This window comes from Leuciscus leuciscus, assembly GCF_965113295.1.
Source record: "Leuciscus leuciscus genome assembly, chromosome: 7".
In the NCBI taxonomy this organism is placed as follows: Eukaryota; Metazoa; Chordata; class Actinopteri; order Cypriniformes; family Leuciscidae; genus Leuciscus; species Leuciscus leuciscus.
In genome coordinates, this window is record NC_138731.1 from 7994877 (window position 1) to 8022785 (window position 27909).

Genomic DNA, 27909 nt, shown 5'->3' on the forward strand with positions numbered 1-27909 from the left:
GTTATATTTAAGTAAAGAAACAACACAAAAGACATTGTATATTTTCAATTATGTACTGTATTAAGTGTGTCTATACAGAAACTGACAAAACATTAAAATAATTATAAATATATAAATCTGTAAAATACAGTAATATTGTGAAATATATTTATGATGTAAAATGGCAGTCATTCAGCAGTGGTTCAAGGCTGTGGCAGGGGGACGTAACATCTCTGTTACCTCCTCCAGGGAACGAGGGTTACATTAGTAACCTAGACATTTCCATTCAGTCAGTCACATTCTACGTTACGTTGATACTGACGTATTGGGGTCCCTATGGAGCACCACAGCCTCTGAACTGTGTTACGAGTGTCAGAGACGCAGATGCCCTTACTCTGGGGACAGTTGTTGTTCCTGTATCGTGACATTTCACGGGGAAGAGTGCTTCGAAACTCAATTCCCATGATTTTCAGCCATTACCAGTGTTTTTAATGCCTTGTACAATGGAGTGGGACACTATTGAGGCCACACCCTGCCGAAAGGGAGGTAACGTGTGGTGGCTGTGACACTGATCCGTGACTGACTGACCCGTGGGGGAGTACTACATATTGAAGATCTCTGCGGGACTACTACTTGATGCAGAGACGGGGCAGAGCAGAACTGCCCAGGGAAAGACACAGGTTTACCAACAGGGAAACTGTATCATGGACAGTACACATATGGGATTACCCAGGGGGAATCACAGCATATGGGCATTTAGCCCAGTACAAGGGCTGACCGGCCAGGCCAGCACACAAGTACTGGGCCTGGCGTCAGATTGCCGAAGGATGCTGGAGGAACTCGATTCGGGGTTTGCCATGTTGGGAACTCACCTGAAGAGCAACTAGGCGCTCGTATATCCCTGTTAGAGGGGAATGGTGCTGCAAGTGAGACACTGAGACAGCCTTCCTGCACATTACCTATTCGTACCCAACACATGGGAAGAAACCGGCTCCACCGGACTGGTGTGCCAAGGTGATGACATCCACTATCCAGTGGGCCAACCTCTGTTTGTAGACAGCCTTTCCCTGACATGCTGACATCCAAAGCAGACAAAGAGCTGCTCTGAGCTTCTGAAGCTCTGCATGAGGTCCACGTAAACACTAAATGTGCGAAAAGGACACACCAACGCGACGGCAGTGCTTGCAAGTTCACCACATGGCCCCTGAAGGGAGTTGTGGGAACTTTGGGCACGAATCCAGGCCGGGGTCTCAGGATCATGTGATAAAGGGCTGGCCCGAACTCAAGGCACAATTTGCTGACCGAAAATGTCTGCAGGTCCCCCACCCTCTTGAAGGAAGTGAACGCGGTCAGGAGCACTGTCTTTAGAGACAGGATCTTAAGCTTGACTGACTCAAGCGTCTCGAAGAGAGCACTCTGTAGACCAGAAAGGACCACAGAAAGGTCCCAGGAGGGGATGAGGCGCGGTCTGGGTGGATTTAACCTCCTGGCGCGTCTCAGGAAACTGATTACCTGGTTGTGCTTTCCTGCCATCAACTGCATCGTGATATGCTGCAATGGCAGCAACATAAACTTTCATGGTTGAGGGGGACAGCCTCCGCTCCAACCTCTCTTGCATGAAGGAAAGCATAAGAGCTGATTGCCATTTCCGGGGGTCTTCTCGCCGGGAAGAACACCACTCATACCCCTTTTCCACCAAGGCAGAGCTGGTGCTGGTTAGGAGCCAGAGCCTAGTTTCAAATCGGTTCTTTGTTTTTCCACCGCCAAAGCACCAGCTCCGAACCAGTAAAACTGGTTCTTAAGTAGCACCAAATCATTGCAGGGTCTAGAACGGAGCCAAGAAAGAACCGCTTGCGTCAGAGGCTGGGGGCGGGGTTACCGTGGCCAACAAGACTGAAGAGAAACTTGTGACCGCCATTTTTAAATAGCAGCTAGTCGAGCTAATAGCAGCTCGATTATAATATCCGTCTATGTAAGTTACGGCGAGCTGCACGAACGCGTTGGATTCGCCGTGTTTGGATGCCGATTTATTTTCGCAAACCCATGAGCATCCATAGTAACGCAACGTCTATTATTGTTGATGCCTTGTTCGAAATGCATCGGAGCAGCGTGGACCGATCAGAGCTGCGGGAGTGTTTGGAGATCATACGACTCCTTGTGCTTTTTGATCACTTTGATTTCATGTGCTGATCGTTCTGCGAGAAGCCGATCCATCTCGAACAAGTCTGGTGTGTTTGTGTTTGGCGCTGCCGCACTAGCGTTGCTGGGCAACATGATACGTATGCAGTGACGTAAGATATAGCTCTGTTGTGGCTCTCTGGCCGGTGGAAACGCAAACCGGTTCTTAGTAAGCTCGTCAGTCGAACCAACTCCGAACTGGCAATAGCTCTAGCTCTGAACCAGCACCCGGTTCTTGTTGGTGGAAAAGGGGTATCAGCGAACAGATTCCACTTCAAAGCATAAGCTTACCTGGTAGAGGGGCCTCTAGCTTGAGTGATAGTGTCTACCACTGCCGGTGATAGGCCACTTAAGTCCTCTGTGTCCTGTCCTGAGGTCATTTCCACACATTGAGGTTCCAGAGGTCTGGACGCGGGTGCCATATGGTTCCCCGTCCCTAAGAAACCAGGTCCTTCCTCAGGGGAATCCACCAGGGAGGGGCTGTCGCGAGGAGCATCAAGTCTGAAAACCAGGTCCAGGTGGGCCAGTAAGGCGAATCATTTTGAGACTGCAGAAGTCATTCAAAGTTGCATTTTCATTTGAATTTGAATTTTCACTTGAAACAATTGTTGTGTTGAGCAATTTCAATTACTTTTATTTTATTTGTTCATTGCAAACAGCTGAAAGTCTTTACATTTTGCCAATAAATCTGATTTGCAATAGGGGTTGAATCATTTCGATTACAACTGTACTTGCGTAGGTCCCAGGGCCAGCTGTGTGCCAGCGCATCAATGCTGAGGGTCCCCTCGGTCAGGGAATAGAACATCTAGCAGTGGGAGGGCTTCTGGGAGGCAAACAGCTCTACCTGTGCATCCCAGAATCAACTCCAGATCAGTTGGACCAACTGGGGGTGGAGTCTCCATTCTCCCAGGAACGTTATCTGTCATGAGAGCGTGTCGGCCAGGCGATTGAGCTCGCCTGGGATGTGAACAGCGTGTAGCGACTTGAGCCGCTGCTGACTCCAGAGGAGGAGATGGCGGTCGAGTTTTGACACCTGTGGAATGTCCACATTACCCTTGGCGGCCCCGCCATCAAGGGTAGTGAGAGTGGAGGAGGCTACAGAGCAGCTTCGGCAGTAAAAGGTGCCCTCCACGACTTCTGAACCTCCTCATGCACTTCCGGGAAGAAAGGCACTGGGGCGGAACGTGGCTGTAAATCGCGCACCGCACCCAGGAACCTATCATCTAACCGCAAACGCTCGGGACAAGGATTCCATTTGGGTTCCATTCGAACCCGATGCCCACTGTGGCCCGCGCAAGCATGGTCGTCAACTCTGAGTCCGATTTAGCATGAGTGACCACCCCGGAGGGGGGCAACTCAGCTTCATCATGATGGGTTAGCTTCTCTCCGATGCAGCTATTGACATCTGCTCCTCATCCAGAGCGCAGAATGAGACACAAGGTGCCACACGAGAGGGACCCGTGCCATCACTCGGCAGCTCGACAGCACATGGCATGCTAGAGGAGTGGAAGGTCCAGGGGGTTGGCCCAATGGAAGAGCTCCCACTGTAAACCTCAGGTCTTTCAAAGTGTTAACCAGACCCGTAGCTCTGCTATGAGAAGCGGCGGTGGGCTGGCTAACAGCAGAGGGGACTCGTACCTCCATGAAGAAGGAGAGTCACGGAGAGTCCGATGCAGCTATGACGCAATGCCATCATGAACATGCTCTTGTGGCCCAGGCATGTGAGACAGCGATCATGTAACCTCTCGGCTCCCAAGCAAAATATGAACGAAGTGAGTAATGCCGGTCATGCCGGTCATGCCATCATGAACATGCTCTTGTGGCCCAGGCATGTGAGACAGCGATCATGTAACCTCTCGGCTCCCAAGCAAAATATGAACGAAGTGAGTAATGCCGGTCATATTTATACTTGTATGTCTGGGTAGGCCAATGTCCATTGGCTCGTTTAGTTACTACTTGAAGGTGATTGTGATCACTGACCCCAATACGTCAGTATCGACGTAATGTCGAACGTGACTGACGGAATGGGAATGTAATTTATTCCTGTGATCAAAGCTGAATTTTCAGCATCATTACTCCAGTCTTGTGTCCCATAATCCTTCAGAAATCATTCTAATATGATGATCTGATGATCAAGAAACATTTCTGATTATTATCAATGTTGAAAACAGTTGTGCTGCTTCATATTTCTGTGGAAACTGAAATATTTCATTGAAATGAATATATTCACAAGACAATACAAATGTCTTTACTGTCATTTTTGATCAATTTAATGAATCCTTACAGAATGAAAATATTAAATTCTTTCAAATAAATATACTGAACCCAGACTTCTGAATGTTGGTGTGTTTATTTGTGTGCACATACTGTATGTGTTTGTGTGTGTTCTAGCTGCATTGGACGATGTGTGTGAATTGGAGGCTGTGCTTCATCCTGGTCTGGTGGAGATCGAGAACTATCAGAAACTCCTGGAACTTCAGAAGGATGTGATTGGTGCTGAGCATCTGGCCACGGCGGGACGCCAGCTCATCAGATTGGGCTGCCTCAGCAAACTCTCTGGGAAAGGCCTTCAACAGCGCATGTTCTTCCTGGTGAGATTTCACAATACGCATACAATACGCATCTATGTTTATATGATGGTAGCGACTTCCCATTCACTCTTAAAAATAAAATGTTGTTATGGGAAGAAGGAGGCGGGAACTGGAGAACATTTAAAGACTTTCATCACAAAATAAACACAAAGCGAAGGTAAAAGCGGCAGCCCCTCATGGACGACTGCCGCACACACATAAACAAAACATAACAAAATAGTCCAGGCCCACGTTTAGAACCCTATTTTTAAGAGTGTATTGTTCTTATGTTAAGACAAATTAAAGAGCGTCTGGTTTAAGACCAGCTTTTTTTGGGGTGGTAAATAATGCCGCAGATACCAGTAAATTGACTAGCGCAACCTTTAGTAAATCACACCTTGCGTGATTAAATAATCTCCTCCCATAAATTTTGCTTCTGAAAGGGAAACTCCTACAAATGCATATGTAATAAGGTCAGCCGCAAAAATAACCCTATCCACACCTTTTCTGCGCAAATTTTTCACTGTGTCTTTAGTAAATCCTGACCGTAGTTTTTTAACACCAAAAGAGGGTTCGAATTAGTGCAAGCTGACAAAATGAACACCACCTAACACTAAACTCTTTATATATGAAAATATTTCTGATTAACTCTTCCTTCTCTTTCTATGTGGAGCCAGTTCAGTGATGTCCTGATGTACAGCACTCGAGGAATAACTTCAACCAATCAGTTTACAGTGCACAGACAACTCCCTCTACGCGGCATGACAGTAAGAAACTCATCAGTCTTTCTTTGTGCTGATGTTATTGATTGGCATGATGATCCAGCCATGAGAAACAGACTGTGTGTGTGTGTGTGTGTGTGTGTGTGTGTGTGTGTGTGTGTGTGTGTGTGTGTGTGTGTGTGTGTGTGTGTGTGTGTTTGCTGTGTTCAGATCCGGGAGAGTGAGGATGAGTGGGGCGTCCCGCACTCCTTCACACTGACTGTACAGCAGCAGTCACTGGTGGTCGCCGCATGGTAATGCTGAAGAATCATTCGCAGTATCTGTGTATCATCAACCAGACAGCTAGGGGTGCATTTCCTTTTGAAGAAACTAACTAGCTAGTCCCGAAATCGTAGTAACTTTGTCGTACTTTCTTATTTGAACCACATTGTTGATAATGACGTCACGCAGGAGGTGGTGTAAAAGCTTCTTCCTATGAATCGGTTTTAGATCAAAATAATGTTAGATTATTGATGTGAATACTGAACATGGCATCTGACGACTGCTTCGCTATTCTTGTTCTCCATTATGTTGTCTTATTTCCATTCGTTTTATTCAGTTGCGTTTTTTCCTTTATGCAGGGATTTATTAACGCACAGACTTCCTCCTGTCAGTTTTTGTGGTCTTCATGCTCCACTCTCACTCAAGTATTAAAGCTGCTCACGGTTAATTTGATGGATTCAATAGCCCATGGAAGCCAGTGCATTAATGCGCACCTGCATAAGGGAACATGCGACTAAATAAAATTTATCGATTTTGGATCACAGAAGAATTTGATACAGGAGAAGACAGATGAGGAAGACATATACGATTCAATTCAAAAGGTTTATTCTCTAAAGATCTAACAGGAAGGCAAACGGATAATACCGGACACTGGACTGAAACAGAACTGAACATATGTACAGGTGTTAATGATAGTGACTGATGAGTGCACAGCTGAACGTGATTAGTGTCCGTGATAACAAATGAGTGACGTAGGCAGGTGATGACAAAACATAATGAGTCCAAACTAACGTGAATGTGACAGTTTTTGTGCAAGTGAGAGGAGTAACTGTTCTCATTTAGTCCGGATCTACAATAACCATCATGTTCACACAGTTCACACAACACTTTTCTACTTACTCCTGATTTCCCTCAACATGGACAGGAGAGGCGTCAGTCAATACATGGAAAACAAAGTAACTTGCCTTACTTATTTGAAAAAGTAACTCAGATATTTGTATAGAAATTTGCATGCATTACTTTAATGCATTACTTTAATCTTTACATAAAAATATAATCTGATTATGTAACTCTTGTAATGCGTTACCCAACACTGATTTTGACACTCAAAATAAAAAATTGGATTTTACTGAGGTTATTAAGGACTTTTCAGCTAGAAAAACAGGGAAGAAAAGTCCCTAAAGTTATGTCATTTGAATATATTCATACATGAGCACAAATTTAAATGTCTATGTATTGATAATGACCTAGTGACACTTGTATTTGGGGTCGGGGGCCCTAATGCAGCCCAGGGGCCTCTGGTTATCTACAGGTGCTCCTGCCCTCATGTCCCTCCGGGGTTCCCATGCACTCTTCCTAATGGCGCTTTAATTCTCTTGACATGCTGAAAGACGTCGAGTGAAAATTGTACATAGAATGAAAGATAAAACTATGCTTCAGGTGGAGAGCTGTCGTTCCAAACAACAACTTAGCGATGCTGTTTGCAGATGTTGGTTGAAACTATGGTTTTGGGAAGTGCACCCCAGTACAGTAATAGAAAGCAAGTCAACTGTGAAGTAATTGTATAAAATCTCACATCGCATCTGTGCTCATTGTTTACACATTTGTAATTGATCGGTCCAGTTCAGTTTCTTCAGGAGATATGCGGTCCATGTTTGATGGATGAATAAAAAAGCATTGAGGTTTCTTGTGTCTTGTAGTTCAGAGTCAGAAATGGAGAAATGGATGGAGGATTTGAAGATGGCGGTCGACATGGCTGAAGAGTCGAACGGATCGACCTCTGACCTGCTGACTCCCAGCAAGGATGTCAGTAAGTCACATATAATCCCATCACACATTCTGGACAAGTTTCTTACAAGATTTAATAACCATCAAATTCAAACTGACCCTATTTACTTTAGTAATACATCTTCCTGCTTTCATCAAAATGTCATATTTAGCTGTGCTTCTGAATTGACGGTCCTTTGTTTTATACATTTATTTTAATGACTAATTACTCATTTTCTGTGGGTAAAATCAAGTCCTGTTCTGCATTCCTTTCTCATTGAATATCCTTTGAAATCACTTTGAAATATGTCACATTATGAAAATATTTTTTATGGTATATATTCCATTTTACATATATTTCAAGTACATTTTAGGATACTTTTAAAAAGAGTATTTATTATGGCAATAATATACTTTAAAAGAATATAATTAGGTGTGAACTGAATGTAATGTTTTCAGACACTTATTTGCATGTTAACTGCAATCAAGTGGAAATGTATTATAGTTTAAATTTATATAACATAAAATTAGTTGAACTTTAGAGTGTTTTTGACCCACTTAAGTAGGACATAAATATATCTTTATTCAGTATGTCATTTCATAATTACTTCTGTTGTGTTTGAAATATGGTTAAAGTTACTTCTGAATGTGCTGACAAGCTTTATGATCAACTAAAATATACTTTAATGTCATTTCTATTGACACTTGTATGTCATGTATTTAAATATATTTGTAATCACACATTTGTACTGATAAAGTTGCGATTTAGTACATATATGAACTTTAAATGTAATATTGAAAAACACACTACTTTCCATGTGCTTTAGTATGTTAGTCAACACTGTACTTCTTTAAAGCACAACAAAAAATTATAAAACATTATGATTTGAAATGCACATTAAAATAAAAGTTTTAAATTATTATTTTACCTTTTTACCTATTTTACAAAGTCTACTTAAGTGTGTGAAGAAACAGTCATGAAAGTGTATCTGTTTAATTGCACTTAAGTGACCTCTTATTTCATTAATATTATTTTATCTGCATGCACAGTTAAAAAAAAAAATACATGTTTGATATTTTGAAGTACACAACAAGTGCAGATGATCAGGTGTTTACTCAGGTACATCAACTGTAGAAGTCGGAACATTTAGTGTGTTTTAGTAATGCCATGATTGAATGCCAAAGTTCTGTATCTCAGGATATAGTCGTGGGTTTTTCCCAGAATCCTCAGGGGCGTCTGAAGGGGAGTCGGAGGAGGATGTTTGTGGGTCTCGAACATCTTTGCCTCGACACGGCATCAGTTCAGCAAACACTCTTCATCGCGGCAACACTACGGCTCACGTGTGCTGGCATCGCAACACCAGCGTTTCCATGCTGGACTTCAGCATAGCGACAGAGGTACCAGTCCTACATCTGCACGATCACCAGTATGAACATCATCATCTTCATAAACCTCACTGTGTCCTTACAGAACAAGCTCTCAGGAAATCTGCTCAGAAAGTTCAAAAACAGCAACGGCTGGCAGAAACTCTGGGTGGTTTTCACCAATTTCACCCTGTTCTTCTACAAAACACACGAGGTAAAACAGCAACACTCACACACAGTGTTGGGGAAAGTCACTTTGAAAATTGCAGTAATTGCATTAGTTACTTTTTAAGAAAAGTAATGCGTTACATTACTTTTGTGTTACTTTTTCTCACCTGGTCTGGGCATTTTATAATAAAAAAGTGTTATTTTTGGGCACAAAATGTAAAAAATTAAATTAAAATACATTAAATTACATTTAATGTAAAGACACTTTCACACCAAAACTGAAATAATAAGCCTCAGGCTGAAGGAAATGCAAATTCACACAATTGTACAGTAGAGGGCGCCACTCAAACCAACCTTTTTATTTTCAACACTAACTTCACCAATAAAAACGTAATATGCAAAGTAATTTTTAGTAGTCAATATAAAGTACATTGGTCAATACAGTGAGATTAAATGTATACAAATATTTTTTTATTTAACATATTTAATTATTAGAGGTTTGCATGGTCTGATTTTGCATTTAACGGATTGTATTCATTTTGAGAAATACTGAATCTTTTTTGTGCAAGTGAGATGTGTAAATGCACACTCACATTTAGTCTAGAACTACAATAACCATCATGTTTACACACACACACACACACACACACACACACACACACACACACACACACACAGCGCCTCTGCACTTACGATCTCTCTCAACATTGGGACAAGAGAGCTGTCACTCAATAAATATGGAAAACAGAAAAATAGATATTTTGTTGTAAATTTTAAAAGTAATGCATTACTTTACTAGTTACTTGAAAAGTAATCTGATTACATAACTCAAGTAACGTGTAATTCGTTTGGCCTACACTGCTCACACAGGCCTCCCTGTAACTCTGTGAATGTGTCGGATCTGTGTGAAATACCTGGACTCACGCTCACTTCTCTCTTCTCTCTGTCAGGATGAGTTTCCACTGGCCAGTCTGCCGTTGTTGGGTTACACAATAACAGATGCTGGAGAGTCAGAAAACATCCATAAAGATCACGTCTTCAAACTGCACTTCAAATCTCACGTTTATTACTTCAGAACTGAGAGTGAATACTTTTTCGAAAGGTACAGCAAAATTCATTATTTTACAGAGAAGTAAACTTGAATATGTTACTGATAAATCTATTAGTTTGGTAACACTTTATTTTACAGTGTCCTTGTTACATACAGTATATTACATGTACTTCCTCTAGTAATAACAGTAAATTATGCATGATAACAAGCAACTAACCTTATTTATATTTCCTTGTTCCTTGTGTAATTATGCATTTAAGTACTGAGTAATATGAATTAACAACATGCACTTATATAGGGTTAGGATTAGGGTTATTGCATGTAATTATGCATTATTAGGGGCCGAGCATTGGGACCTATTGTAATTGTTAGTGCTCTTATTATTATGATTATTATTATTATTACAGCCTATAGAACCGCATGTGGGAAAGTTACTGTATGAAAGGTACACAGATAGAGGAGAGTCTGAAATGTCACCAGAGCAGAGTCTCTAACTCAATCCCTGTAGCGCCACCAGCTGTCCAAAGTTGATCTCACATTTATGCTAATAACTTTAGACCCGTAAAGGTTAGGGAAAAAACTTAATTTTCTGTCATGAAAATTGTCAGAAAAAAACTACTTTTTTGACAATTTACAATTTTCAACAATATTTAACCAGATCATCTTCACACCATGCCGACAAAAAAGTTTTGGAATACAAGTTTATTCGTCGAACCGTTCTCGAATAGCGCAAATAAAGGAATTTGACGAAGAGCACACCAAAATGAACGTGAGGCTATATCTCCGCAACGCTTCAGCGAATTCTGACTGAACTTGGTGTGTGTTATGACAGCCATGACCTGAGGCGACCTGCACAGTTTCGGCACAGTGCCACCCGGTGGTCAGGAGATATGAAAAAAAAGTTCTTGTTGCTTATAACTTCTGAACGGTTTGGCCAAAAACTCTTCGGTGAAGCATGTCGAGTCGAACAATACCCAATTTTCCCATATCAGCCATTTTGGGCGTCGGCCATTTTGTCATGCATTTGTCACCCTTATTGCTGTCAGACAGTAAGATTTTCATCTCTGTGCAGATGGATGACAGTGATCAGAAGTGCTACAGTCTCTGCCAGCAGAACCCGCTATCTGAACCGGACAGAACCGGACTGAACCGGACAGATCCTGCCGTCTGAACCCCACAGAAACTGCCATCTGACCTGGACAGAACACAACACACACCAACAGACCCATACAGACATATATATATCTCAGTGTGTGTGTGCTTTATGACAACGTCACTTCTGTGACTGACTTTTGTTTTTTAAATTACATAATATGACATTAAAGGGGAATGTCACCACTCGCTTAAGTTCAGAAATCAGCCTCAGGCAAGTTTTATTCCTATCATTTGGAATTATGCCAAATTACTTGTGTGTCTAAAAGGTTCTTAAGCTACATCACTGACATTAACAGTTTTATTATACACAATAAAAATAAATATTTTTCTTGCAGCAATGCCATAAAAAAACCATGTCTGGTTCCCCAAAGAACCTTTCAGTGATCAGTTCTAAAAATAACCCTTTTTTTCTTTGTGTGAAGAACATTTAAAAAATCCCAAAAATTTTTTTCCACTATAAAGAACCTTTTGCACAATGAAAAGGTTCCATGGATGTTCTAAACGGAACCTTCAATTCCAGTAAAGAACCTTTATTTTTAAGAGCGAGTAACAGAGAACGGGTCATGGAGGAATTATGGATTTCATTAAACAGCCTCAAATATTCCAAGGTGCTACGTTCATGATATTGTGTTTGATTATGACATAAGGTTTATTAGCTCACACATGGGCTTATTTATAGCACGTGTTGACATACTGAAGTCATTATCTGGAGAAACTGAAAGTCAGAGTGTTACTAAAGGCTCAGAGATGAAGAGAGGTGGAATTCCCCTTTAAACACACAGCTTTCCTCATAAACACAGAGGTGCTTTTGCGTTTTGTCCTCTAGTGTAAACACACACACACACACACCATGAACAAGCATTTCCTGTGTTTTTTTGTACTGGGCTTTTACAGGATCTCATTTTGTAAGCGATGTTTAATTGTTAAGCCGTAAGTGTCACTTGATGCCTCTAAAAGGAGGCAGATCCATTTCAGTGCCATGTTTTTATAGTGCAAATTTCTATGTTTCTATGTTTTAGACTTTGTTTCTATCAGCTGAAAACCATGTTGGGTTCCAGAAGCCAATGTGCCAAAACCATTCTGGATTTTGTTTCCATATTGGATTGAATGGTCAATAATGAAAAGGCATTTGGGATATAGAGGCAAGGGATAAAATATATGAACCTTACAGTGTACATTTCTTTGCTGAGTTTATATTTATAGTGTTAAAGTGCCATAACGCATGCAAATTGTTTTTCGCTACAACATTTATTCCGATCACCATGTAGCATTTGATAATGAAGAGAGGATATTTTATTATTCAATGTGAGAACATTGACACCCCTCACTGTCATTTAAAAAAATATAATTTTCACCAAATAAAAAAAAAAACATTCACCTTAGACACAATGAGCCACAGCTGTATATTACAGGTTAGTTTAGTCCACTGAAGTAAAGCTTTAAAATGTGCAGATAGTTTCATAAGGCCCAAACACTGCTCAAATGAAAGGGAAGATAGGAGGAGGAGGAGGGAGAGAGAGAGTTTATTGGAAATGAAAGCAATAAAACCTCATTCCAGACACCGCTTGGCTTGTTCTTTCTGCAAGTGTTTCCTCAGCCTGCATTTCACATCATCAGTGACGTCACTCCACCAATCACAGACCAGATAGGCCTGAATACACACACACACCACACATATGCCATAATATACAATAATGGATGATATTTTGGTATATATGGATGATTCTTCAATAACTAAAGGTTCTGTTTGGTTTAAATGGAAGAGAGAGAGGAGCACATCTCTGTCAGAGTAGACTTGCATAAATACATTTATAAATATTCAAAAATTAACATAATTAAATATTGTTTTCTCATTATTTGGAAGCTGTTTTAATAGACACTATGAAACCACTCAAAAGCCTATTTAGTAAATATTAATTCAGAAACAATTCATTCTTTTTTTCTCTCTCCCAAAAAATGTAATATCAGTAGCCTATAATCACACAAAATAATATATATCACGATTATGTCAAATTATATTTTTTAAAAGTAATATAAAATAAATGAATGTTTTAAATTTATATAAAATTAAAAAATCCATATTAAAATAATTTAATATTTTTGTTCTCATTACTTGAAGGCTGTTTTAAAATACCATTATCAAACCATTTAGTCCATTTTCATTTACATTCTGTTCTCTCCACAAAGGAGAAATGTCATTATATAATCATACACAATTTTTTTCCGTTATTATTATTATTTATTATGTAAATTTTCTATTTTCATTTTTTAAATGTATATTTAAATATGTTAGTTTTTTTTGGGGGTGTGTGCGAGATTGTGTGTGTGTGTGTGTGTGTGTGTGTGTGTGTGTGTGTGTGTGTGTGTGTGTGTGTGTGTGTGTGTGTGTGTGTGTGTGTGTGTGTGTGTGTGTGTGTGTGTGTGTGTGTGTGTGTGTGTGTGTGTGTGTGTGTGTGTGTGTGTGTGTTCGTGTGCTTATTTTGTTTATTTTATGTATTGTCTGTTTTTTTTATTTGGACCTAAAGTTTGATGGTGACGGAACAAACCAACAAATAAGCAAACGCATAAACCCGACATAAGGTAGTCAGAGTGGCTCTCGTGCCTCGTGGTGTTGTTGTCAGAGAGGATTTCCTCCTCTTCTCTTCTCCTCTAATGAGATTTCACACACAGGGTTCGCCTCCCGCTGGGATTCACACACACTACACACACTGCTGACTGGAGACTGTGCTCGTCTGACCAGTGAAAGTCAAACCAGGACTAAACTTCAGTCTCGGAATGTCCTCTGACTTCTGGAATGATGTGAATCACTTGTATTCTGCTAGGTGTTTAACTAAAGACCAGTCGGGGTGCGGATGATCGATTCCTTCTATGGCGAACACTCATGAATATTAATGTCTCACGGGCACGTCGCGCATAAACGTTCCAATAGCTAATTGGAAATAGGTTATTTTTTTATTTTATTTTTTACTGGTTTTAAAGAAATACAACTACAGTCAAGGGTGTACATTGAGTTAAATAAAGACACATATATAAAGAAACAGTGACAAACTTAAAAGTTAAATAAAAATTTGAAAATGTTAAAAAAAATTTAACAAAATGTTGCAGCTTCTTATTTTTAAACAGAACATTGTGTTTATGTATTGTTGAGTTTCTGATCTTAAAATGAAAAACAAAGGCTTATTTCCTTTAAATTTACATTTATGAATACTACATTTATCTAAAAGAAGTAGCAGCTTAATCTGTAATAAAGGAACAGAAATCTGACCAAAAACAATCTGAATGAGGACAACTCCAAAACAAATGATTAAATGTTCCATCAATTAGACCACAAAATGTATCAATATCACAATTAAATCTATTCGCTAAGGCTAAAGGTTCATGAATAATATATATATATATAAAGTTGGGATGACGTTATCTCCTTCGCTCATGAATATTAAGCAGCAAGACTACGTCACGTTAAAACTCGTAAATGCGCTGCTATCTGAGAGAGGAGGGAGCTCAGACTCGACGGTGTGTGTGTGAGTTAAACCTCCCACAAACAGAAACACACGGACACGAGAGCATGACAGCACGGGAAAGCGCTTCACTCACACCGCAGGAACTTCCAGGAGACTTTAAACCTCCGGGAATACGGAGTAAAGGATATATCGCGGTTATCTGAACATGAGAGTTAACGGTTGCTACAGCAGAGCGAGGGCTTTTAAATCTCGGGCTCTAGCGCGCCTGTAGAAAACGGACTTTGAATGGTTTTTAATTGATTTTTTTTAGCAGTCCACTGGAAGTTAATGAGAGTTTGTAGTGCGGAATGTCGATGCCGGCTCACACGGAGACTCGCAGGTTCACCCGCGGGCTCAGTAAGCCGGGCACGGCGGCAGAGCTGCGGCAGAGCGTGTCGGAGGCGGTGCGGTCCTCGGTGCTGGTGGTGAGTAGCTGTCGGTCACACACTCAAAGTGGACTTTTTGTACCGTTTGTACTGTGGCGTAGTGGTTCCACACTGAAAGTGCTGCCAGAAGAAGGTTGTGGGTTCGAATCTGACGCCAGATGACTGTAAAGGGCTGAGCCTGTCACAAGTGAAACTTTGGGTAACACACACCCAATGTTATATTGTATCTGTTTGATTTGATGTCATGTCACGTGCACAGTGTTGCCCTGCACTGGAAGAGAAACTCATGTGAAGAATCAATCAAATGCATGACAGCAGTTATTAATAAGTTAATATACAGGCCCCCTGCCTACACTTACAGTCAAAAGATTTGGATCGGTAAGATTTTTAATGTTTTTAAAATAAGTCTCTTCTGTCCATCAAGGCTGCATTTATTTGATTAAAAATACAAAAAATACCAAAAAAAAATCAGTAATATTGTGAAATATTATTACAATTTAAAACAGTTGTTTTCTATTTTAATATATTTTAAAACATAATTTATTCCTGTGATCAAGGCTGAATTTTCAGCATCATTAATCCAGTCTTCAGTGTCACATGATCCTTCAGAAATCATGATTTGTGATGATTTGATGCTCAAAAAAACATTAATTATTATTATGTTGAAAACAGTTGTAATTTCTTTTTTCAGGATTCATTGAGCATTTATTTGATATAGAATCTTTTGTAACATTATAAATGTCATTTCTGTAACTTTTGATCAATTTAATTCATCCTTGATGAATACAAGTATTGACCCCCCCCCCCCCCCCCAAATAAATAAATAAATAAATAAAATAAATAACTGTTTTCAACATTGATAATAATCATAAATGTTTCTTGAGCATCAGATCATCATAAGGATCATGTGACACTGAAGACTGTAGTAATGCTGCTGAACATTCAGCTTTGATCACAGGAATAAATTACACTTTACCATATATTCACATTGAAAACCGCTGTTTTAAGTTGTATTAATATTGAACAACATAACTGTTTTTTAATGTTGTACTTTTAATAAAATAATTGCAGCCTTGGTGAGCAGAAATATATATTTTTAAATGTTACCGATCCAAAACTTTTGACTGGTAGTGTGTTTATATACATAAAATAAATAAATTAGAGTTTACAGATTTAACTCTTTAGATGAACAAGTCTCAGAATAAAATCAGGCATGGATGCAGGTGTTTGTTTATGTGGACAATTTTACATTTTTACTTATTACTAATTAAGGGACTGAGTAGGAAGAACTAAAATGCTTTGTTGTGTGTGTGTGTAATATTATCCTGAAGGATGGTTCCAACTTTCCTTGAACATTGTTTGGATACAGAAATGGACTTCATCCAAGCCGTTGACAGGGAAAGAGAGTCAGAAACACACGGTCGCTCCTCGGTGTGATTTATTATTTGTGTATTACGGAGAGGATGTGTGAGAGAGAGAGTGTGTTTCTGCAGGACAGTGTGAGCCGGCGTGCTGCACAATCTGTGTGGTGGAGTGGCTAAAGATCTGGATTGGTAATTAAAGGGTTGAGCCCTGAACTGAGTAAGAATCTTAACCTCAGGGAAGATGACTGACCCTGTGCTGTAAGTCGCTGTGGATAAAGGCCTCAGCTAAATGACTACTTACTCACTGAGTGTTCTTGCACACTTCAGGTGATCCCTCTGAACCCAACATACATCTTCGGCAGGAAGTGACTGGAGTCCAGACTTGTGTGAATGAGTCATTGAAACTCAACTTTTGTTGTTTAACCCTCTGGTGCTCTTTGCGTGTCGGTCAAAAATGACCGAATTTTATAATTTATTTAGTCAATAAAATGAATGTACTATATTTTAGTTTGATAATGTTTTTTATTTAATATTTAGTATTTTTAGTATTTTTTTTTTTTTACTAAATCATATTTACAATGTATTTATAATCCGTTTATTCACTTTCTGAGCATAGACCTGAACATTTAATTTCCAACTTAAACTGTCATAAATCTTGAATGCTTTAAAGCACAGACTGAAGTTTGATCTGTTTTCAAAGACGACACTTGGCAGAAATGAGATATAATTCGAAAGCTTATGAACTCAAAATTCATCCTGTGAAAACGGTTTTGAAATTGGATGTAAACAGGACTCTAAATTATTTGAGCAGGCTCCTCCCCTAGTGGGCGGTGTCAGGTTTCATATTACACAATTAATTTGAGCTACTTTATAATCAAAACCTTTTCTAATCTTGACAAAACGCATATTGTCGGAAAGGTCTGAGTCTCAAGGTTCCATGTTTTGTGATTGAAGTGGTATTTGGACAGAAATGTATTAATTTGTTACAGGAGAATGCATCAAAAACAAAATTCCGGTGGCTATTTTTGGTACAGCGCCTAAACAAAATCTCATAAGAACTTCAATTTCTGTGATATCAAATTCAAATTTGCATCACAACTTGGTTAGACATATGGCTTTGATTTTAGAGTAAAATAATTTTGTAAAATACATATTTTATATAAAATAATAAATACTTAGTATAGTACATTTTATACGTTTAAACGTCCATAACTTTTTCATACTTTTTTTTTTTAAGTGCTTTCTTCTTTAAAACAAGACCAAATTTAGATGTATATATTCCAAAGCATTCTTGAATTACAGCCATTTAAGTTTGGATAGTTCACAAGTCTGTGTGCAGAATAGCATATACTAGCATATTACCTACTGATCATGCAGAATGCACACTGGACGCATGGTGTACCGGGATAGCATTTGCCAAAATGTGCAGTATACAACAGAGCACAATAAGTAAAAGATCAGCCTGATCTCGTGAGAAAACACAAGTTGTTTCGTATGAGATGTGATTTGTACGGAAACATAAGATAATGTCCATGTGATCGGAGCAGATCGTACAAAAATGTACAAATGAGTTCATTCAAACTTAATACGGATTAGCCACCACTTTGCCAAAGTGTAAAATAGTTACAAATGGCCAAACTCATAAAAATAAAGGTTCTTTATTGCCATCAATTTTTTTAATGAAGAACCGTTAACATCTGTGGAACGTTTAGGTTCTTTATAGTAGAAAAGGTATTTCAGATTGTTAAAATGTTCTTCACACACAATTTTTTTGCATCGCTTTATTTTTAAGATTGCATGAGGCTGTGTAGAAAAATATTGAATCCCACAATCTTGATATAGTTATTTTTGCTTTAAAATAAGGTTGTTACAATGACAGAAGGATAGATAACAGTGAAATTGCACAATTCTCCGGTCCACTTTCAACATGCTAGCCAAACTCAGTTATCAAGCTCATGAACACAAGTAATAAAGTACAGTAATAAAGTACATACAGTAATAAAGTAAGAAACCAAATAAAAACACAAGGAAAAATAAATACAATAGAGCAAAGATACCAGTGTGCAACAATTGTGTTTATGTGGGTCCTTGGCACAACAGGCATTTTGACATAACTTTGTGTGTATTTGAGCGTTTAAGTGCAATAAACAAGACAATAATCCCAAATTTCTACTGGTTGTTACATTTCTATTGTCCATCCCCACATTTGAATGTGTAATTCGGAAAGTGCAAAATAAAGCTTTTGTTTCCATGATGGTGACTGGACTCTGCCTTGAGGTCATGTGACAACAGTGTAGCATAGAAATGTTTATCGTTCCATATATTGTTTCTGTTTCATATAAATATAAGGCAAATATATTGGCAGCCTTCATATAAATGTAAGGCAGTATATACATGCTAATCCTCCATTAAAACACAGGCTAGGAGAGACTATCTGAAGATCAGAACTGTCAGAATGAAGCAAGAATGTGTGTGTTCACACACGCTTACATTCCTGCATTATACATGTACATACAAATGAAATGAGACCGTGTTACAGAACAAAGGCTAGATTGTGTCTCATTTGCATGGTTTGTGCTCTGACGGGCCTCTGAACACGACTGTATTGTGTGTTAGACCCACAGATGTGTGTTTAGGCGTGTAAACTGTATGTATGGCTGTATTTTGCGGTTTATCTAGAATCGGGTTTGATTCAGTCTAACCCACTCCACTCTGGACAGTGAGATGGATTGATTGTGAAATCCTCCTCTCTGATGTCTTCATGTAGATATGAGTTTTGTGTTTCATATCGTATACATGAAACAATATTTTTGCATTTTCTGAAGTGCAGTGTGCCTGTGCAAAACTTGTTGTGGGTGGTTGCCAGGGTGTTGCTAGGTTGCTTTTGGATGAAGTTCAAAGGATCAAGTCAAGTCTTTAAAGTCGCCCTGTGGTAAAAATCTTGTTGTTTATGTCTTTGTGGTGTTTTTAATGTGTTTTAAGAGAAACATTCATAAGTTGACAGCATTGCTGAGTATTTTCTCCTTAAAACTGCAGTGAACCAAAGACAGTCTCAAAAACACGTTTAGAAATCGCTGGTGTTTCTGACGTCACAAACTACCTTGTAACCAATCAGATCAATGTGTGATCGTCAACCAGTGGATCTCTGAGCTGTGTGAGTGAGTGGAGGCGGGGCTCATTTGCATATTCATAGAACCGCATAAACTAAATGAGGCAAGAGTGTAGATTCACATTCAAGATTATTTTAAGGCATGAATAATTTTTTTTCAAGAAAAGCTCAGCTTTATTGTGGACTGATGATTTTAACAAAAGCCTGGGCTATTCCATTTATTAATAACTCGTAGCTTGACGTAGGTCTATCTTTAAGTAATCATTAAAAAATCATATCCCTTATGGAGAAAATTATTGGGATTTTTATTTTCTGAACCTAACTATTGCACTCTATAAAAATTATAATTAATTTTATTTATGGGACACCTTACAAATAATGAGATGCATGAACAATGCATAAAAAAATAAAAAAAATAAAATACTCAAAACATCAATCAGAATAGGATAATAAAAAATAAAAAAAAGTTTTAAGATGTGATTTGAAAACTGAAAGACTAGAACTATCACATATGTCTTTATCTTTAGTGGCAAGGAAAAATCCCCTTATTCTTGTGAGCGACACATATGAGATGTTTCTCCCTCATTTTTGCTTCAAGATCTTGATAAATTGTGGCATTTCTTTGTTGTTTATAATCCAGTATTCCCGTAATACTCGTCTTCTGTCCAAACACACCGCACCTTCCTTAAAGAATGATCGACTGTTACGTACGTCAGCTGACCTGTAGCCTAAATGAGAAAAAAACATTTCCATTGCAGTTTTGTGAAATATTCCTTTTTCGAATTGCCTGAAAAACCACCTCATGCGAGCGTAAAAACGTTCTTGCGATATATGGGAGGTTTTTGCGACATTTACGTGTTTCCATTGGGCGTATTTTAAATTCGCAATATCAATTTGCGCAATTTGAAGGGTAATTGAAACGTGGCTAATGAAAGTTTATACTGACTTTGTGGAAATTTTGTTCTAAAGGCAATAGATAATAAACGGAAGAGGGCCCAAGACTGAGCCCTGAGGCATGCCACTTGTAATCTGAGATGTCCGTGATTAAATGTTTAAAATTTGGATGAACTGAGTCCGACGCGATATAATCTTTAGAAACCAATCGAGAGGAATACCAGTGATTCCAATGGAAATCAACCTCTCTGATAAAATACTATGTGAAATGGTGTCAAAAGCTGCACTTAATTCAAGAAGAAGTCCAGTGTTCGTAGCCATCAACAAATCATTAGTGAGTGACTTTAATAAGTGCAGTCTCTCCGTGCTACGATATGAACGATAGGCGGACTGAAATTGCTATTTTTACACTGTAGGGTTTTACAGTGATGCTGATTTTAACCAACACCATGACTAATAAAACACCTGCTGTATTTCAGGGTTCATTTCTGCTGTGCACTGTGATCAGATCTTCTGTGTGTGTGTGATAGTCATCTGGCTGGATTTTTATTTATGCTTTTGACTAATAATGGACTTTGTTCGAGTAGGCATTAGGCATTCTTAGTGGCTTTGGAAAACATAAGCACACGGTTGCTTAAAGAGTTATGTTTACCCCCAACATTCACCAGCAAGCCTCATTTAATAACCAGACCTGATACAAGTATTGCCCTTAAAATGAACTCAGTCTATCATGAGTTCTGTGTTGGCACATCAAGTACATGATGTCATAATAAAAAAGGCATGTATTTTAATCAGGCATTTTTTTAGTGTGCTGAAATCATCTATGTTTTGCTTCGTCTTCAAACCAATTATAAATATACATGCATCACTCCTCCAAAACACAAACACCTACATGATGATATCACCAACACACAGATGAAGTCAGCTGGGTACATGTCTGGCTACTATAATGGCAGTATTTGTGCTTGCATCACAGCGTTCAGTAACTGAGACTACATCTACTCTATTACGTTTGAAAAAGCATCTTTTCTCTATGTTTTGGCCTTTTGTTTACACTTTTGCTGCGGAAACTGGGCTTTTTGAAGTCGCTCTCCAAACGCCATTTTCACATTTTTGCGTGGACTGTGAAAGCAGATGTATTTCGAAAACGATGACACGTTTAGTCATGTGACACATCTTTTACAGATAGATATCTATGAATATCTCAGGGCTCTACAGTGCGACCCGATCAGGGCCGGTTCTGCAGTGGTGCTGATATAATAGCCTATTATAATAAAACTAATAATAGCATATTAGTGAAACAGATTTGGCAAAATATGTATTTGTGTTTGCGCTCTGGAGAGCGTCAAAGTCTGCTTCTGTTTACAACGTGTTTTGCAGCGTTGAGCAATGTAGCCAATCACAGACGCAATGTAGCCAATCACAGACGCAATGTAGCCAATCACAGACGCAATGTAGCCAATCACAGACGCAATGGAGGTTTTTAAGTTAATCCACTCACCACTCAAAACGCCAGAGTTCTTGTCCATTCTCGCAAATCCTCTCATTATAACAAAAAAAGTGTAGAGACAATGTAAATAAGAGATTCAGATATCGGATTATCAGAAACGGGGTCGGAAATTATCATGGGCTTGGCGCAAAAAATGCCACCAAAATTTAAATAAATGCCACCCAAATTCGAGACATGGCTACAAAAGAAATCCCCTGTATGAGCTCTTGTTTTTAATATTTTTTATATTAATATGATAAGCAGCATCACATGAGAAAGAATATTTCCCCCAAATATTCCCCAAAAATATGTAAATTTGATGTTGATTTTATACAACAGTTTAATAAACAAGAAGTTAACATTTAGTATCTTGCATTTTAAGCACAACACTGTCTCTAATTCATCAATGAAAATAATCAATTTCACAGCTGAGCCGCGGCGCATCTCTGAGCAAACACACACACAGCTGTGATTCTTTGATGAATGAATCGACTTTTTGAATGAATTGGGTGAGTCAATGATTCAATGACCAGTTCATAAACACAGTGGCTGCATCCGAAATCACATACTTCCCTACTATATAGTAGGAATGTGCGAGACTGTTCGACTAGTCGATTAACTGATGCTGCTGCTGCAAGTCCACTTGGAAATACTAGTCGCATTTAATGTTTTGCTTTACATTTTTACAAAGGCTATGTTTAAATTACCATCATGTAAATGTTACAATTTAAAATGAATATATTATTCTGAAAACTGTAAATCTGGGGCGGAAAACAAAATAATTTCCTTTTACCTCAGATTTACCTCAAATAACCTTTCCAGTTTTCTTCTATGTCATGTTAAACTAATGAAGCTTGCTTATAGGCCACTACCGGTTATGAGGGACAATACAGTAAGACATTTTATATCAGATTAAAGGAGAAACTTTATGAATGAAACTTACTTGACACTTGAGCAGTTGCTATATCAACATCCTAACGAAGGGAACACGCTTAAATAATGTAGTTGTCCGTACATGTCAAGCTTTTCTTGCAATTTTGCCGCCCTTCATTGTAACAAACAATACCTTGACATGCTGACTGAGGAAATCTGTTAATAATAGGCTATTAGGGTTGATCTTTCTGGTCCTGAGCAGCCTATTGACTCAGTTGATTTGAATAAATATGTCTATAATGGCTAACGTTGCTTAAGGGAACGCTTAAGTTTAATATACAATGATCATAATGCAAGGCAAGCACATTGGATGTATCTGACCTATTTTAGGCAGCATTCAGTATCGGATTTGACTGTTCATAGACTAAGTAGTGTGTGGGGTGGTTAAGGTTTAGACTTGTCGACTAGTTGGATGCAAAATTTACGTTAAACGTTTAGGAAATTAGTCACTGCACACGTCCTTACTAGGCTATATAGTAGGCAAAAAACAGTATATGACAAAAGAAGTATGTCTGAATTCACAGTACTGATAAAAGAGTTGGCAAAAAGTACCCAGGTGACTTTAGAAAGGTTAAAAAAGCCACTGGAAATCAATGCAACGAGTCAAATATCGCCCTGTAATGGAAGGTTAATTTCAGTCATTGATCAGAAGGGGCTCCTGAAGACATGTAAGCGTAGAGTCTGTTATGGGCTGTTCACTATCAGTGTCGCTGAGGATAAATGTTATAATCTTCATATTACATTCTTGCAAAGATGACAGAAAATGTGCTGCAATTGCTGTCCTCGTGCGGCAAAACTTGTGGCAGACATGGACAACACGATTGAGTAATTTGCTAATGAAATGAATGATTTAAATGATTTCTGATGTTTTAGTGTGGATGAGAAACTTTCATTTTGAATCTGAAACACCGTTTTTACATCCGGATAATCGTAGACGTAGCCGTAGCCGTAGCATGAACTGTTGTCCAACTGTTGGACATGATGAACTCTGTCTGTTGTGTGTGTTTATAACATCTGAAGAGCGATGTGTGTGTGTGTGTGTGTGTGTGTGTGTGTGTGTGTGTGTGTGTGTGTGTGTGTGTGTGTGTGTGTGTGTGTGTGTGTGTGTGTGTGTGTGTGTGTGTGTGTGTGTGTGTGTGTGTGTGTGTGTGTGTGTGTGTGTGTGTGTGTGTGTGTGTGTGTGTGTGTGTGTGTGTGTGTGTGTGTGTGTGTGTGTGAGAGAGAGAAGCTGGTGGTGATTGTGGTAGAGAGTCGGGCAGAGATGGAGACGAGGGACTGGTCATCCTGGTTCCCACTGATCTCTCTCTGCCAGCGTTACAGATGCATTGTTCAGTGACTGACCTCCAACACACACTTCCTTCCTCACACACACTCACACATTACAGCTGCTCTTGATGATTACCCGCCTCAGCTACACACCCTGCAGGGAAACACACTCACTCACTCACTCACTCACTCACTCACTCACTCACGCACACACACTCACGCACACACACACACACACACACACACACGCACACAAATTACATTTCTGTAACTATATCACTTCTATCACAAAACATTGGCTAGATATGGAACCTTGATACTCAGACCAAGGTGTGTGTGTGTTGTGTTGTGTTGTGTTGTGTGTGTGTGTGTGTGTGTGTGTAACTGTCTCTGTGTGTCTCTGTGTGTGCGCGTGCGTGTATGAGTGTGCGTGAGTGTACTGTGTGTGAGTGTACAGTGTGTTTGTGTATGTGTCTGCGTGAGTGTGTATTTGTGAGTGTGTGTGTAACTGTCTGTAAATGTGTGAGTGTGAGTGTACTGTTTGTGTGTGTGTGTGTGTGTGTGTTTGTACTATACAGTGTGTTTAGATCTATAGTGTGTCATTGATCGCAGGTCAGTGTTGTGTTTTTGCCTGTGGTTTGGTGTAGCAGTTCATCTGACCACAGTGCTTCTCTATGGAAATGAGTGTGTGTGTGTGTGGGATAAGAACGATATTTTGCATAAAGAAAATGAAACGTATTTTTGATCCATTAAAATTGTATCTGCTTTACATCGTGGCATCGTCTTTCTAAGAATTAAGAACAATTATTTGTTGAACGGTATAAGGATTATAATTAAACTCAAAAATAAAACATTATTGAGATATTTTCATATTATAGTAATGACAGTTTAGGGGGGAAATGAGCCTAATTGTCACAATAAAATGTTGTAATGCGCTATAAGCTTAATTTTTCATGCAAATTATAATGGCTATTTTTGGGGGTTTTGGGATGAACTGTGACTTGTCCATATGGTTATATGGTTGACCATAGGTTTAGATATCTTAAGACTTTTTATGAGCTAAAATAATCTGACTTTTTTTATACTCAACATTTTACAGTTTGCATGCATCTGATTTTTAGTAGAAATGTGAGTAATATTCACGCACTGTCGATCCCTCAAATTATGGACCGATCAAGAGAAAGACGAACGATGGAAACCTTCAAATTATTCCGAGAGAAATGATGGATCCATATCCCAGACCACAGGATTTTCCCTTAATCAAATCAGTCATACACTAGTCATACTCATTTGAATGTTTAGAGAGAGAGTGTGTGAGTGTGTGTGTGTGAGAGAGAATGAGTGTGAGTGTGTGAGTCTTAGAGCTCAAACATGACAATCTGGGACTCAGGTCAGGAAGCAGACCGACTGGCTAAACCAACCGTCTGCTGTCTCACGTCACTGAGGTCAGATAAATCCCATCACATAGAGACTCTTTCACCTAGATATCATCACATAGAGACTGTGTTCCACAAACTAGGAAATACAAAAAACTTCCAAACCCATCTACGGGTAAATTTTTTTTAATGATGTTCAACAAATAAAAAACAAATATAATGCAGATGAACAAATGATAAAGCTTGGGTTGCTGAATATTCAATCCCTTACTTCAAAAACACATATGATATGTGTTAATGATTAACACATGCGTTGATGATATGATTACAGACTATAATCTAGATGTGCTGTGTCGATTACATGATTAATCGATTAATTACGATTAAATGAGTCAACCCCCCGCAAGATTACTGTTATAAACATGAACCTCGTCTGAAAGGCAAAGGGCTCTAATTTTGCTCTAGTTTTCCTCTAAGGTTGCTGTAATTTATAGTAATATCTTCAGTATTACTGAGAAGTCTAGTTTCAAAAATAATTATTTTGAAGTGTTGGTGCTTAATGTAACACTATATAGTGTAAATGATAAATCACGTTTGAGATTTGTGCTGGCTACTGTATACAGGCCACCAGGGCACCATACAGACTTTATCAAAGAATTTGCTGACTTTCTATCAGAGTTAGTATTGGCTGCAGATAAAGTCCTAATTGTTAGTGATTTTAATATTAGGGCTGTAATCAACCAAAGAAATTCTTGGTCGACTAAAGTCCTGAAATTTTCGACAAAAAATCGACTAAAAATGACGAAAAAAAAAAAAAAAAACTTTAAATTAATTAGCTGCGCACTGTGCGCCTTGTTGTCCGCCTAAATGAATTAGAAAAACTAGTAGGCTATTTGCAGTATATTAAGTCTGTCGGCTCTGACAGCGTTGCATCACGTGCACCTGCGCAATATCATAGCCTATGATTTCCGAAAATAGTACTGTTTTCAACTAGTGATATCATCACAAGAACTTTTGAGGAATATGTAACATAATTTAGACAATTGTTTTTTTCATATGTATTATAATAACTGACAGACACTATCATTTCAGCCGCTCTGTGCAGCTCGCATGAACATAGGAGCTCAGCTTCGCGGCTGAGACACGAATAGACTATTAACTTAAAGCTTTTACTCTTAAACACAAAAGGCACGTCCACTTTAATAAAAAAAAATATATTTATTAAACAAACCAGATCAAGTAATAATGTTCAGCAAACCTTCTAGTAGCCTACTTTCTTCAATCTGTCTCTCTTCTCCAGTGGGTTGGGCTAATCCAAAAGACGTGAAAACAAGGGGGGTGTTCTGAAGACAGACTGTTACCTGTGAAACAGCGGTGCTCTGAAAACACCCCCATTAGCAATTACTGCTTTCCACCTGATGAAATGAACGCGGCAAAACTGATGAAATGAACGGCAAAACTAATGAAATGAACGCGGCAAAAAATCGACCAATCAGAATTTTGGTCGAACCAGAAGGTATCGACCAAATAATCGACTAATCGACAGGGAGATTACAGCCCTATTTAATATACATGTAGATAACGAAAAAGATTCTGAACTCAGTTAGACAACACGTGTCAGGACCTACTCATGGTCGTAATCATACTCTAGATCTAATATTATCACATGGAATAGATGTTGATGCTGTTGAAATTCTGCAGCAGAGCGATGACATCTCAGATCATTATCTAGTCTCGTGTAAACTTAATTTAGCCAAGGCTGCAAAGCTGACTCCGTGTTACAAATATGGTAGACCTATCACTTCTGCCACTAAAGATTGCTTAATTAATAATCTTCCTGATCAGTTTCATCATCTCAGCATCCCAGATAGCTTAGAAGAACTCGATGTTGCAACAGAAACTTTTAACTCTCTCTTTTCCAGCCCCTTACCCACACCATCTGCTCCTTTGCGCTTAAAGGAAATAGTCCAACACCGTGCTACAACGAGCAAACTTGGGCCCTTAAGAGAGCAGCCAGAAAAATGGAGCGTTGCTGGAAGAAAACCAAGCTAGACGTTTTTTACATTTCGTGGAGAGAGAGCGCGATTGCGTACAGAAAGGCCTTAAAAAACTGCTAGATCTGCTTATTTTCAACACTCTTAGAAGAAGACAAACACAACCCTTAGGTATTTATTCGAAACAGTAGCTAAATTAACGGAAAATAAAACTTCAACACCAGACGTTTTGAGAGAGTGAGAGAGTGAGAGTGTGTGAGAGAGTGTGTGTGAGAGTGTGTGTGAGAGTGTGTGTGAGAGAGTGTGTGAGAGAGTGTGTGAGAGAGTGTGTGAGAGAGTGTGTGAGAGAGTGTGTGAGAGAGTGTGTGAGAGAGTGTGTGAG

General features: G+C 39.0%; 2 protein-coding genes across 6 annotated transcripts in view; both read left to right on the forward strand.

Annotated features, from left to right (window-relative positions):
- LOC309503312 (FERM, ARHGEF and pleckstrin domain-containing protein 1) overlaps nt 1-12777 on the forward strand; it is a 48277-nt gene extending 35500 nt beyond the window's left edge. For both annotated transcript variants that reach the window (XM_082176071.1, XM_082176070.1), the window contains 8 exons: nt 4549-4748; nt 5405-5494; nt 5660-5742; nt 7411-7520; nt 8700-8875; nt 8949-9056; nt 9961-10112; nt 11134-12777. In XM_082176071.1, coding sequence (XP_082032197.1) covers nt 4549-4748; nt 5405-5494; nt 5660-5742; nt 7411-7520; nt 8700-8875; nt 8949-9056; nt 9961-10112; nt 11134-11209 — 995 coding nt within the window. In that variant the 3' untranslated portion in view covers nt 11210-12777. The remainder of the gene's footprint in view (nt 1-4548; nt 4749-5404; nt 5495-5659; nt 5743-7410; nt 7521-8699; nt 8876-8948; nt 9057-9960; nt 10113-11133) is intronic.
- A 1926-nt stretch (nt 12778-14703) lies between these two features.
- LOC309503293 (dedicator of cytokinesis protein 9) overlaps nt 14704-27909 on the forward strand; it is a 121523-nt gene continuing 108317 nt past the window's right edge. For 2 of the 4 annotated variants that reach the window (XM_082176023.1, XM_082176025.1), the window contains exon 1: nt 14704-15141. In XM_082176023.1, coding sequence (XP_082032149.1) covers nt 15025-15141 — 117 coding nt within the window. In that variant the 5' untranslated portion in view covers nt 14704-15024. The remainder of the gene's footprint in view (nt 15142-27909) is intronic. The other 2 variants (XM_082176026.1, XM_082176027.1) reach the window with 1 other exon arrangement.